Source organism: Echiichthys vipera (genome assembly GCF_963691815.1).
Source record: "Echiichthys vipera genome assembly, chromosome: 17".
NCBI lineage: Eukaryota > Metazoa > Chordata > Actinopteri > Perciformes > Trachinidae > Echiichthys > Echiichthys vipera.
In genome coordinates, this window is record NC_139842.1 from 12,563,741 (window position 1) to 12,578,860 (window position 15,120).

General features: G+C 40.8%; 1 protein-coding gene across 1 annotated transcript in view; it reads right to left on the reverse strand.

Moving 5' to 3' along the window:
* The window catches only part of prkar1b (protein kinase, cAMP-dependent, regulatory, type I, beta), a 65,311-nt gene that overhangs the window by 47,910 nt on the left and 2,281 nt on the right, over positions 1-15,120 (reverse strand). The window contains exon 2 of the mRNA XM_083930896.1: positions 1,913-2,083. Within this exon, the coding sequence (XP_083787022.1) occupies positions 1,913-2,083 (171 nt within the window). The remainder of the gene's footprint in view (positions 1-1,912; positions 2,084-15,120) is intronic.

The window sequence follows — 15,120 nt, forward strand, 5'->3', positions numbered from 1 at the left end:
AAATAAAACAAAAAAAACGTCTACATTTATATTCAGATTTTGTGTCTATATGCATTCTGAAATAACCTGATTTCTTAAACAGCATGTTTAAACAAACACAGTTTCTGTAATCTGGAGAGGATTAGAAAAACAAACAATTTTGCCCAGCTAGAGGTCTCCTGGCAAGCTATAGGCCAGTCTCAATAAGTTACTAAGTTATTAACTTTTAATGAGCTTGACAACTTTGCCAGCCGCAATAATTTCCATTTTTCCTTTTTCCTGGTGTCCCTCTAACAAAGAGACTGGATGATAAGAGTTTTCACATCTGTTTCCACTGACCCCTCTCGCTTCCTCAGCGTAATGAGGAGTTAACCCTTGTCTCGTGTGGTTTTAGTCACTTGTCAGCCGCACACTCTCTGTGTGAGGAGGCGTACCCCTGCCGATACCCAGAGAGCTGCAGGAGAGCCCTGTGAGGAGCAAGTTAGAGGACACGCTAGTTGAGATTCGGAGGTACAAAGACAAAGATGGAATTGATTTCAATGCCAAACGCCACAGCTGCCGAGGGGGAACACTTCATACCGAATGACCGAATGTGTCGAACCATGTGTGGGACAATTTATCGGCCAGCAAAATTTGTTATTGTGACAGAACTAGCAATGTAAAGATGTAACCAGGTCTCTAATTGGCTTTTTTCATGTGAATAATTTAATTTATTTAAAAAAAGTCTTAAGTGTATCTTTTGGCAAAATATTGGCGCTTCACACAAATCTTCAAACCTTCAGCATGGAAGATCTACACGAATACCACAGTTTTAAAAATAGTGTCACTGATTCAGTATCCGACCAAATGTCTCCCCTTCTGTTTCTGCATTATGGCGTTGAATAATGGCAAGGGAAGTGTTTTTGTGATGTCACATTAAGGTTGACCTTTTGGAAATAAAATGTCACCACTTCATTATGCTTATCTTATTACACGTTTGTGTGTCATAATTAGGATAGATATTCCTGAGCTGTGGCCAAAAATGAATTTTGTGAGGTTACAGTGACCTTGGCCAAACTCTAATCAGTTCATCCTTGAGTCAAAGTGAACATTTGTGCCAAATTTGATGACATTCCCTCCAGGGTTTCCTGAGAGATCAGGATCGTTCATGTTCACAAGCATGGAACATACATACCAACAATAAACCAAAAATGGCCAAGGTTGTTGCCAGTGTGGAGGCATAGAAGTCTAAATAAGCCCCTTTGTTTACAGATAGAGCTAATTAAATAGGTCTGGGATGAATAAAAAAGGACACTCTGCTCAGTACATCTTTAGATTTCAAGATAAAGATGTTAATTATGTGCAAAAACCTGAGTGGGAGTCTATCACATTCACTCTAATATCGCCAAGTCGGTTCTCAGCATCTGTGCTGAACATCGGTTCAGCAGCTGACTCACAAACTTTATTTTGCTGCGAATAAATTCCCTGAAGTGTCTGAGTCTATTCATTAACTGCTGTCATAAATGTACACAGCTTATCTACCTTCCCACTGTCACAATGTTTTCGATGAATGTGTTTACATTCATGCTCTTGAGTGGGTGTTCACAGAATGACAGCTCCATGTACAACAAATAAACAACAAATCAACCTTGTCAATTGCTTGATGTTTTTTGATTAAACTAGACTGTATTTGTAATTTCTCATAATGAGAAGAACCTCAGATAAGCCCTGTCACTTATGCACATATTCATTTTAGTTTTTTTTATTGTATGTTTGTTACTATGATGTTTTAATTGTGCAAAAAATAAGCAAAAGCATTGAGTCAATCTGCGTCAATGCATATGTATGCATTGATGTTGATGAGTTTGTATAAACAAGCAATTTCTCAAAGGTATGTATTAGGTGTGTGTGCCGGTATAGATGTTTGCATATGCATCCTTCTTTCAAAGCTGACCTTGCGTACGTAACTGACAGCGTCCTCTTCAGTGTAGACCTCGGCGCTGACCCCTCCCCTGCGGCGCCGGGCCTTAACAACAGGGTTGGGCGGTGGGGGAGAAACCTCATCATCGTGTGAGTCCGACTGGCTGTTAGATTTCTGGCGTGCCATGATCTGCTTGCATTCTTCCTGTAAAAACAAGAGGAGAGACAAGACTATTAGAGGGACCAAGAGAGAGGCACACAGAGAGGGACAGAGGTGAGTAAGGTAAATAAGCAGGTGTTCTATCAAAACAGTGCCCCGTTAAAAAAATCTTTAAAGGTCCCATAGCACGCTCATTTTCAGGTTATCACTTCTATTTAGGGTTTCTACTAGAACATGTTAACATGTTTTAAACACATTTTTCTCTTACTGTCTGTCTGAATATACCTTTATTCACTTTCTGTCTAAAACGCTCCATTTTAGCGCCTGTCCCTTTAAGACCCCTCCTGAATGAGCCCCGTCTGCTCCGATTGGTCAGCGTTTACGGGTCTTCAGCATCTGCGCTCTCTGCATTTCTGTATCGTTATCGCAGACTGTAACTGTAGTGGCACTTTCTACCTTTATATTGTACAGTTGTGACATCACAACCAACAGAAGTCCCAATAGCTCGGTTAAAGGCACAGTATCCGAATATGGGCTGTGGGCATTTCTCTGTATATTGAGTAAGTATTTTGTATTTATATAGCACCTCGAATATGGTACCCTTTAATGCGCAAAACAGGTGCATGTGAAGGAGAATAGATGCAACAACTATTGTAACTTCAGGCAAGACAAACAAGATCAACTGAGAGCCTCTTTTATTCTTTTACTTCACAAACAATCACATGCAGACGGGCTGAAAAACCTCACTGTCTAACAACAAGCATCATGTGGATTCTTTAAAAAAGGTCAGATTACATAACAGGTTTGTCTAAACCTCAGAGAAAGTACAGTGAACATGTCCTAGTCCTGAGTGCACACTGTCTGGACATCTGGCTGCTATGGCATCAAGTGAAAGCCATCAAATATTAACATCTGGGGGCCTGAACATGCGGAGAGAAGACGGCTCAGCCAAGTACTCGCCTCCTATCAGAAAATGAACAACATGGAATAAAGACATCAAAGGGGAGATAGGGTGCCTCCGTCTGGCTGATGTTTCAACTGCTGAACACTCTTCAGGTGATTAAATATTGATTGCACATTTTGATTAACGCATTTGCATCAGTACACAATAAAACCACTGTAGGCTTGTTAATGTGAGAGAGCTGTGAGATTCTGTGATACAAGGGCAATGGGATAACAGTATGTGCAAAGGTAGCCAACATCTACTGCTTTGTTTATTTCTACACAGTATCTGTGTAATGATACACAATGACTGGTGATGTGTGTGTGTGTGTGTGTGTGTGTGGACCTGCTGGCACTGTGTATGTATTCCTTTATTTGAGTGCATTAGTGTCTCTACAGTAATAGCACAGCAGGGATTGAGGTGGCAGCGGTATTATTCACCGCCACATGTTTTGGTAAAGTAACAATTTCATCTGTTTGCTGGTTCGCTGCATTGCTGCTGTGTCAGAAAAAAACAAATGTGTCTCAAAGGGACAGGACTCCAGACAGGCAAGTAACAAGAGGTGAAAGTCTCAGACCTCTTGTTCTTGTACTGCGGTACAGAAACACCACATCGAAAGCAATAAACAGAACCAGAAAGAGACATCATGTAAAGACAGAGAAAGGCAGCGTGATGATTGGTCTGGTTAGGGGCTCTGGTGGGCTCCGTGACGTGAACAAGCTGGGTTTGCAACAACGTAGGGTACATTTTTATCTTTGTTTAATCATGATACAAACATTGAGCGATTTTCAGTTTGCTTTTTATTTTATTTAATATTTCTTTATTTCGTTTATTTTAACAAGGGGTTATGGACACTCCTGACCAAGAAGATATGCTGCAGACATTATTGAGTCAAAACCAATTAGACTGGAGTCTGTTGTCAAGGCTCTGTTGCCAGTGCAGTTAACACGACCACAAATCACAATGGTGCCAATTTGCACGGGAATCATAAGACTGCTGTGATGAGCTAAATATGGCAGGTCATTTGCAGTGGAATTTTTACTTTACAAATTAAGGTCATGGCAGATTTGCATTTGATTAAGATTTACAGATGAGCTCCCTTATTACAAATTACTACAGGGCATTTCAGAATGTTTGTAAACAACAGGCGTCAAGATACTTCCGGGTAGGAGAACGAGAGTAGCTTCCACTGACCTGAAGCGATCCATCCGGCTACTGTAAACAGTGTTACATAGTTAAAAATGACAACGTGTTGTGTTTGGGGTTGCCCCACCTGATACACAGCAAAAGTGTAGGGTTTTATCGATTTCCTTCAGAAAAAAATTAATGTATACAGCAGAACCTGTGGGTGAGGAGGTAAAAGTGAGTGGCTGTTGTTAAAGTATGAGTGCTACAGAGATGACCACAAGACTTCTAACGTGGCAGACTAGGAACAAACCTCCATCATTGTGTTTGTGGAGACATTTTCTTACAGATAACAGATCTGTGTCTCCAGGTGGAAGGTTTTTGGCTAAATTTTATCAAACTTTCTGTTAAACCTAAATATAAACCAAATATAAATGATGGTGTAATGTTTAGAGCTTATTTAATGGTGTTAAATTTATCTTTGTGTTTACAAGAGTGGTCAAAAGGACGCTAACACTGGTGAATTAGCCGTTTGCTGCTCTCGGCCCTTGTCGGACACCTCGATCTCCTCACCGTAAACACTGGGAGCTGCTGGTCGTCCACATTACCATCAATGTTGTGAAAACATGCAGGACCATACTTCAGTCCTTCACGATAAAATAAGATGCTTTAACAGCTCCAAAATAAACCGTAAAGTCTCCTTAATTTACATTTTTAATAGAAACCACCACCTGAGCCACTCAGGCTGAGCGTCACCCAAACGTTCTTACTGCTTCTCTCAAAAAAGTCACTTTAGTTTACAAAATGTAAACTAAGTGTTTACATTTTACTAAGTGTAAATAAACGCTAGTTGCAGCCCTGGGTCGGTCTTCTTGACCATGATATTTAAGATCAGTTATATCTATGAATAAAACAATGCACTTAGGTGTTATTAACTTGTGATTTTAGTAACCAATTTATTTGGGCTGTGTTGACACAATAAACAATGCAAATTGTATAAAGCATGTTGTATTCTATAACCTATTAATATTTAGTCGATGACTGATCATTAGCAGGACAGCAATCAGTTAAGAGAATTGCTTGTTCACACCACCAGGAGCAAATGCAGACTACAGATGCAAAGAGAGTCCTCCTCCTTGAGTTCACAGCAACTCTAAATTTTGGAGTGCATAATGTATAATTAAAGTACAAAAGTAGAAAACTGTGAGACAACTTTTTTCTCTGCAAAACTGTAGAGGGGAGAAGGAAAAAGGGAAGACCTGGAGCAGCTGGGAGCAGTGTGATTACCCAGTGCCCTGAGCAGGGAACAGAAATTGCTGCTGCTTCACTCTGCTCATTTAGAGAGAGAGAGAGAGAGAGAGAGAGAGAGAGAGAGAGAGAGAGAGAGAGAGAGAGAGAGAGAGAGAGAACCTGTGACAGAGAGTTTGCAAAGATGACAGGAACACAGAGAGCCGGAGCGAGAGGTGGAGAGGGTAGGTGAGGAGACTGTCATATTAACGGAAAACTGAGACAAACTAAAATGTCAAATCAAGACCTCAGCACATCCTTGCCCATCAGCATAATGTAATGGGGACGGGGACAGTAATACAGCAACACAATAATGAGACCAATGACACCTCAGCCCACACTTTTGCCCGCTCTTTGGGTTGGTATCCTTTCATCTAATGATCTTTTTGTCACAGTCTCTCTCTCTCTCTCTCTCTCTCTCTCTCTCCATTTCACTCTGTTTGACTTTGTGTCTCTCCTGCTGATCACACCCTAAGGTTACTGTGATGCTCTGCTCAGTGTCTGTGTAAAACAGTGCGATAATGCACATCACACACACGCACACAAACGTACATATGCACGCTTCTTGCTTACGCAGAGTCACTGCCTGAGGGAGCACAGCCAGCAGAAGGAAAAGAGAGATGGTAGAGCCAGAGAGCAGCATCAAAACATGCGCACACACAACCTCACAAACATATGCACAGGCAGACTGCGGGGGAAAGAGCTCACACACTCCAGCTTAATCAAGGTGGAAAGGTCTGAAATCAGTTGACGCACAACAGTCTCTAAAGACAGCGAATGCATAACCGAACCAAACACAAGACTCTCTCTTTCTTTCAAGCACTGTAAATAGATGCATATTTCTCTACTCACTAAAAACACTACAGGTCCCGTTAAAATGCTTTGACAACAAACACAGTATTGTAAACAACTTGCTCCTGCATCTATGAGACTATACGGTTAGCTCCAGGAAGCTAACTAAAAGCTAGGTTTGTCAGCAGAGGTATTTACCATGGCATGGAGGGCCCCAGGCGTGCTGTTTGTCCCTCAGCCTGTCAGAGGAACCACGCATCAAGTGTGAGTGTGTCAAAGTGTGCATGGGAATCAACACACCTGGATCCCCATCTCATACACACCTGACACACATGTCACACCGCAGCATCTTGCCATACTAGCACAGCGACCGCTGTGTGTATGTTTGCGTGTGTGTGTGTGTGTGTGTGTGTGTGCACGCACTCAGGCTTGAGTGTGTGTGTGAGTCCAAGTTTGTGTGTGAGAGAGAGAGCGTGAGTGCCAAAAATGCCTGCTATCCCCGCGACACAGCAGCTAAAGAACGAGACTACTGATGAAAACACTGATCACAGCAAAAAGCCTGTCTCTCCATCGCTTCTGCGCAACTCTCTGTCTCTGCTCTCCAGCCCTCTCTCCCTTTCCCTTCCTCCCTCTCTCTCTCACGCACACACTCGCAATCTGGTGGCGCTTCCCCCCTGTCACTATGACAACTGGATACCGTGAGCATCCTGAATAGTTGGTGTTGAGTCTGAGTATGTAGCAACGTCGGCTCACACGCACCTACATTCACACACACCAGCTCTGACGCCTGTTGACAAATTGTAACTCTCTCACTTTAGTGATTCACTTCACAGAAGGGAGAACTTCACTCCCCTCAATACAGACTTCTGTTCTTCATGTATTGCACCAGTGAATGGCTCCAAACATTTCCAGAAGGATGCATCATCGTCCCATACATTCCCAGTGTGTGCCAGACACTGTTCTGTACCATGCAGTGTCCTCCTCGCTCCTTACTGGTCACCGGCCCCACCCACACGCTTTCCTCTTAGGTCAGAGGATAATCAGACATCAAGCGAGGACTTTGTGTCTGGTTCCAACAAGTCTTCATATGGTCCTGGCCCCAGTGCTCAAACGTGTGCAGCAGGATTTCTGATGTCTCCAAAGTGTAAATGTATAGTAGGCTTCATTAGTCCAAGGTGAGCTGAGCACAGCAGCAGAGGCAAACTTGTTGTTGTTTTTTGCTCTAACTCTTTTGTAATAACACACAGGCTGGGCAGTTTGAGGCAATGCCATTTATCATTTCCAGGGCTATGCACAGTAACTAAGCAAAACACATCTGCAGTTGTTTTTTACAAATGTTAGACCTTTTTCTTCTATCCTATCTCAATTTTATAGTATCAGTTCTATTTAAAATAATGTGGAAGGTCCCATATTATGCTCATTTCCAAGTTCATACTTTTCTTCCACATAAAAGCTTTGATTTTAATTTAATGTTTTAGAAAAACATATTCATTTACTACCTGTCTGAATATAGCTGTATGTACCCTCTGTTTGAAACACTCTGTTTTGGCACCTGTCTCTTTAAACCTCTCTCCTAGTCTGCTCCATTTTCCAGGGCTTCTGCATCCACTCTCAATGTGTATCTGCATCGTTATTGCAGCCGCGGAATCACTGTAACATTACTGTAGAAGAACTTTCTCCCTATATATAGTAAAGTTGTGACATCACAACCTTACAGAAGTCCTGATGGCTTGTTTAACAGCAACGTTTCTGAAATGTGCATTTCTCTTTAAATTGACTGTTTTTATACTTTCACAATATTTATATAACACCGACCCTCGACCTCTTTTATAATTAAAAAAAAAGAAATCTCCCTTTTTACAAGATAGGAGCTTTAACAAATCTTTTCAAAAAGCACTCCTCTTTTATTATAATGTCATCTATATTTACAAGTATATTTTCTACTCTATTACCAGTGCTATAAGCCTATATCAGACTCTCTCTCCCCCTCTCTCCCTCCCTCTTGCCTCAGCTCTCCCTGCGTCATCATCTGCGGCTAAGTGCCAGAGAGCGCGAGAGGGGGGGGGGTTCAGGCGTAAGCAGGACACAGAAGCTCTGTTAAAAGTGGGTTTTCCATTAGAGACACATTGACTGTGGGTCACAGATTTAGCCCAGAAATATAGACAAAGACAAAAAATGACATGCATGCAATCCCATCGTCCCTCTCTCAATCAAACGTCACTGTTATTAAACCATTATCAATTTCAGCTTCAGCTCATTTATGGAAGATGAGTCATGTTAAAATTGGCCTCTCCTGTTTTGTTCATTTGCTAAACCAATTTCCACCAAGCAGATATGAACAAAAATTATGACTAACTCTCACCCTAATAGTTATATGACTAACCACCCAAAATGCTGAGCACAAAAGCGTTGAGCCCATCAGAGAGCCTCAGTGGGCTTGCAGTACAAACACATTCAAATATCTATTCTTCCAAGTTAATTTCTGATATTAGTTAGAAAAACGGAAGCATCCATAGGGAGTTACCTTAGGTAGCCCTAATCCAGTGACGAGACAATTTCACTCTCCACTGCCGGAGCTGAAAGCATGCGAGTGAACCAAAAACAACAAGGCGTCGCACACACACACACAAACACACACACACACACACACACACACAGGTAATGAAGCATGGAGAGCTGATCCACCAGCGAGAGCTAACAGTCTACTCATCACTCTGTTCCCCACCATTACAGTACCACAATGGACTGAAATGCAGTGCTGACTCCTGACTATGAAATAATGTTCACTCTCTATGCAACACACACGCACACACAAACTTGCTGTCTCGCTATCCTAATGGTAACTCTCCATTCATTTTTCTGCTGAAATTTAACTATTAAGAAACACTCATTTGAACCTTTACAAGCCAAGTCTCCACTTTTTTATTTTATTTCTAAAATAATCCTAAAACGGGACCATCCCCAAGTAATTGTGGGGGCTGACAGCAAAGACTCATAGCATGAGCAGGACTCATACCCTGCTACACACAAGTACGGTTTTCTCATGCTTGCAGGATGTTTGCGGGAGTTCTTTCGGTATTAAGGGTTTGCTGCTGTCAAGTTTTTTGAGTACTTTCAGTCAGTCAGTCTACAAGAGGAGTTTCACATCTATCAAGGCTGTACCATGCAGCCTATTAATCCAGAATTGAAAAGAGAATTCTTTAGAGCTGGAATAGTGTCAAATAGTCAACTGAAGGAAAATTAATCAGCAACACTTTTGCTAATGAGTTAATTATTTCAGTAATTTCTGTTGTTGTTTCCTTTGTCTGTAATATTAAACGTAATACCTTTGCAGCCCTGCCCTGTTTTTTTAATGCATTCTAGTAATAACAAATGATGCCACCTGCTTTACCAATGCTCTGACTTGATGTTGTCATTGGTTAAATGCTCAAGAAAACATCCTTAGCCTGATTCAAGTGTAGTGTCTGTACCCATCTCGTTTTCTGTCTCTGTCCTAGTGCTTTACATCTCAGTGCTGCTGTACACATACCAACTACAGATAAGTTGGGGAGGGGTGAGGGATGCAACGGGTAGATGAGAGAGGACAAAGAAGGACCACCAGTGAAACAGGGGCTGGGGGTCCGATTTACCTGTAGGGGCCCCAAGGTGGGCTAAGGAGGAGGTTTAGGCCTGGGTCACTGCATGCACCCTAGCATGGTGGTGATGAGTGAACACAGAGGCTGGAGACGCTAATTACACTGTGCTACAAAACATACACCATACACACATGGGAACTAGACCAGTTCTGTGAATAATGATCTGTGCATACACATCACTGGTACATACATATATATTGATCTAAATAGTCTAAGAGCAGAAAAAGAAATAAACGGAAAAGTAGAAGTTAGGGGAGATAAACCAATGCTACACCTAATTTTCCTCTCAATGCTCTCAGCGGACTCAACAAACAACCAAACCCTCCTGACAAATTGTCAATCAGAGGCCTTTGAAGAGACTGGCGGATTTGTTATGGTAGGTCCTGGTGACAGCTGAATGGCTGGCAGCACAGAAAGGCTTCTCATCTTACAGGGGCCGGCGAGACAGTGGCTGACTGACCGATAGATTGACAGACAGAGAGTGAGGAACCCTCTCTTAATGCAATGTGATGGGATTATTCAGAGCAGAGCTTATGCAGCATGGTTTATTTGATTTACTCAGAATACTTTATGATGTTAAGGAAAGCTAGGCGCCAATAATCAATGCAACACTGGCCTACATACAGTCAAGATGTAGAGCATGGATGTATATAAAGAGAACAAGGTACAGTGTTCATGGCGGAGCGTCGTTTATTCCTATAAAAGTTGCTCGGTGAAGCCACAAAATTTCACCAGCCACATATAAAATACCAGGATGATCGGGACTCCTTCCGCGTCGTGTGACCCATTAGAGTAGGCACACTGCAAACTTTCGCAAGACGACGGATAGGAATCCAACGAATAGGAATCCAACGAATAGGAATCCAATGAATAGGAATCCAACGAATAGGAATCCAACGAATAGGAATCCAATGAATAGGAATCCAACAAATAGGGATTTGGCCACTGGAAAAATTGTCTTAAAAGCCTGGCGCACTTCCTGGGGCCTCTGATGTAGAGACACCAGGGGTGTGAAGAGACACTGAGCTAACGAGAACGAGACCAGATGAGATTTTAACTCTATTTTTAACTGTGAGTATTTTCTTTAGAGCTGCGGTTGATTTTAGCAGAGAGCTGGGATGGTGCTGCAGGTGTCTTTGCATAGTGCTTGTGTTAGCCGCATTAGCCCTGAAGTTAAAGGGTTTGATAAATACAATCCTCCAAATAACAATTATATAATTTAAATACCACTTTTCAGTAGTTCGGTAATTAATAAGGATGTAATAAAAATAACATGAATGTAATAGAAATAACATGAATAGTAAATAAATAACATAATATTATATTATATAAAAATATATATATAACTAAAAATAATAGAGATCATCTTGCAAGGGGATCACTTATGAAAGACGAGATACTAGTGGATAAGACAACATTTGTATGGACAATGCTGCTGAGGAAAGAGAGGGGGATGAAAAGATGATGGATAAGATGGATAAGGGAGAAATGTGAAAAGCCGGGAATGAAGCATGGGACTCAAACTTATGACTGCCCTGTGAGCATAAAGATCACAGGGAACATTGTGCTTAAAATAGCAGATACAATACCAACACAAACAAAACCACAAACAGATAAACACACACACAAAGAAAGCTTAAAATGTTTAAGGGCCTCTTTAAATAAATGCTAAACCTGTTTACCTTATTAATGGGGAACAACTCCATAAAAGATGATAAAGCAACATTTGTAATGGGTTATAAGTTTTGATTTGAGATCACAGAACAGAGCCAAGACATGTAGTCATCCGAATATGGTGCTAAGAATCTTGTCCAAGCACCCCACACGTACAGATGGAGATGAGGAGCGACAGCTGTCATGCAGTGAACATTTGGTTGCCAACCCAGGTGGTGTGTTCATGATCAAAGTGTTGATGGAGGAGGAGAGAGTTGCATCTAAAGTCATCGGATATGTTATCACAGAAAGTAATAATCATAGTAATAGACAGAAAAAGAGTAGAGGGGAAAGTAAAGGATATTCTGCGAAAATAAAGTGCTACAAAAGGAACATTCAAATGCCAAGTCTTTGCGAGTTGATTTTCATAAATGTGGACAGACAAAGCCAGTTGGCATACTACAGAAAAAACTGTCTAGCCTTGTGAAGATGCAATGGACCAAATTCAATAAACATCTGCGGTGGCAGCTGCCCACACACAGGTCTGTAATGATGCAGACTGATGAGGAAAAGGCCACCATTTCTTATTATGCACATGATCTTGGCCAAAAGGTCTGCAACAATAGACCCTGCGTATCAGAAATCCATTCTCAGTTCATCCCTGTTTTAATATCTCTGCTGTTCATGAGAGACAACAAGTCCCATATTATGCTCATTTTTGGTTTATACTTGTATTCTGGGGTTTCTTCTAAAACATGTTAACATGCTTAAACGTTCAAAAACACATTATTTTTTTTCACTGAATATACCTGTATTCACAATGTCTGAAACACTTCATTTTAGCGCCTGTCTCTAAAAGTTGATCATTTTCTACGAAAAATTGTTTTCTTTTTCATATTTGCGCAAACTGTCATTATATTTTGACAGTGAAATGAGAGAGACGATTTGTGAAAAAGTAATGTATCCCTACCTCCATCTTTTGTTCCTGTCGGCTCCCAGAGCCCTCTCTGTGTGCTCCTAATGGCATCTGTTAGTTTCAACCGCACCGGAAGAAAAACAACCACTCAGAGCAAAGGATTTTCCTAGCTTTTTATGCGAGAAATATGCAATACAGTAACAGAATATTGATTCATATTTCATCAGTGATGCCTAGTTTCATCAGAGTTCATGAGCAGTCATTGATGCTGCGTCAGAGACTCCTTTGCTCTGATTGGTTGTTGGTTGGGTGCAGTGGATCTAGCAGTCTGTCTCATTGTGCAGTCAGACTATAGTGATACAATATTGAAAAAAAACTATTTTAACAGAAAGTTACCAAATTCATTTTAAGCCCCCCTCCCAAAGGGAGGGGGGCGATTGCTTTTATTGGTCAGCATTTCCAAGTCTTCAGCATTTGCACTTTCTTCATCTCTGCAATGTCATTGCAGCCGGGAGATGATTGTAACTGTAACGGCACTGTAAAGGTACTTACCTTCTATCTTGTGTAGTTGTGAAGTCACAACCGTGCAGCTTGTTTAAAAGAGTAGTTTCTGAATACGAGCTTTGTGCATTTCTCTGCGGATTGAGGGTTTTTAGACTTTCACAGTATTTATATAGCACCTCAACCTGCTTTATAATCAAAAGAAATAATAAATCTCTTTTTACAATATGGGACCTTTAATAAGAAACAACCGTAATGTCTAATTACAGATATTCCACTGCAAGATAAACACCTGTGTCACACTTAGAGAACATGAAAGTGAAAAACACACTAACAAACAGAAAACATCGGTTAAGGAATAGTCCTTTCAAAATTCTTTAAAACTCTACTAATGTATCACGGGGAATGCTGTGTTTTTACAATGGAGTGTGCCAAAAATTAAGTTTCACTGCTCAGAAAATTACACAGTGAGCTGAGCTGATAAGAGGTAAGAAGATGAGAACACCCATCTGCAACAGCTTCTGTTGTAAAAATCAGAGGCGTCATTACCATGCATAAATAGGCAGGATGACAGGGAGCGAGATGCCTGTTATTTTCCCAATCACAATGTCAGCTGAGTACCAAAGACATGTTATTATATGATAACAAAAGTTAAAAGACAAACTAGTAAGACTGATGATGTGCAAGTAAAAGAGAGACACCAAATAGAAACAGACAGAAAGATAGAAAGCATGTAGAAGAAGACAGGAAAAACACACAACATCAAAGTACACAACTGGACAAAGGAGAAACAGAGGAGAGACAGAGAAAAGAGATCTTCCAGATAAGATTGTGAATGCCGTATGAAAAGGAACCTGTGCGGATATGAAATGAGGTTAGGTCTGAAAAAAATGTGGAGAAAGAATACCCCTCTAATCTAATTGGTATACAAAGAAATCCTGAACACATGAGATGAGAGATGGGATAAACTTTGTGAATAAAGGGGCTCATTCAATACAGGATAGACTACAGTCTATCTATCCTGTTGCCTAGGTTACCGCCTCTAGTGGGCAACGAGTGCTGACGAAAACAGCTGAAAGAGAAGAAAAAGAAACCTCGACAACAGAGGGTGCAGTGCAGGAGAAAATGTAATGAAAAAAGTACATTTTTATGTTTTCTCTTTGTGTTGGGAACATGAGCTTCCTGCCCTAAAAGGCGGCCAGAGTCACACTTGATACACAACTTGAATTTTATAAGGTGTTATGAACTGTCTACAGGAACTGGCAACTTTGAGAACGAGAGATAAATAATTTGAATTTGAGCAATAGAGCACTAATAAAGCTTAATTACTATAGAAGACAGACAATTAAATCTAGATTAAGTGGCTGTGAACCAAACGCTGTCCTGAAAGTTACCCCTGCGGAAGGGGGAAGGAGCACAATAAGCCTCTTAAACAACTGGGACATCACAAAAACATACATGGCCTGTTTGAATTCCATGAGTGACTGACCTCACAATACAAGCAGAGATTTGGAAAGCTTGATGGGAATAGAGTTGGACAAGTGTGGATCTTAAAAGACTGCTTGTACACACCAGGGGATTTTTTCACTGACCAACATTCAACAACTGGTTAAGCAATACTTTAGATCCTTACTACCTTGGAATGCTGTTTTGATCCTGACCTTTGACCTACGGGCAGGGACCAAGCGGCAACCTCCAGAGCTGTAATTTAGCCTGACCATTCAGCACTATTGCAGTTTCATAAAGACAATTGTCATGAAAAACACTGACACTTTTGCTGTTACAATATGTCGACAATATCAAATAAACGACCTTTTCAATAGACTTAAATCTTGCTGTCACAATGAAACATACTAATTAGTAAAAAAACAAGTGAAATTTACAAACTGACCCAGTTTTAAAATTGCGATTAAGATACAAACTATCTCTTATCACCATCGAAAATTTAAAATTCAAGTTAAATTGTTCATTGCCCAACTGTTAATTGATATTTTTTTTATGCTATTTGTAAGCAACATGATGAAAAGTGCAGCTGCAACAGAACAACTGCAACATGCAATATTGTTTTCCACCAATGACCAAGTATTTTTCCTTCACCAGCCAAAAGAGGTCCATGCGTATTATAGCTCGTTTTCCTTTGCTGGCTATTATAATATTTAGAACATAAAGACAAATTGTGCAAGTGTGCAGTTTGTCATTTTATGAATTGCACTTGCAACTTGCTACTGTT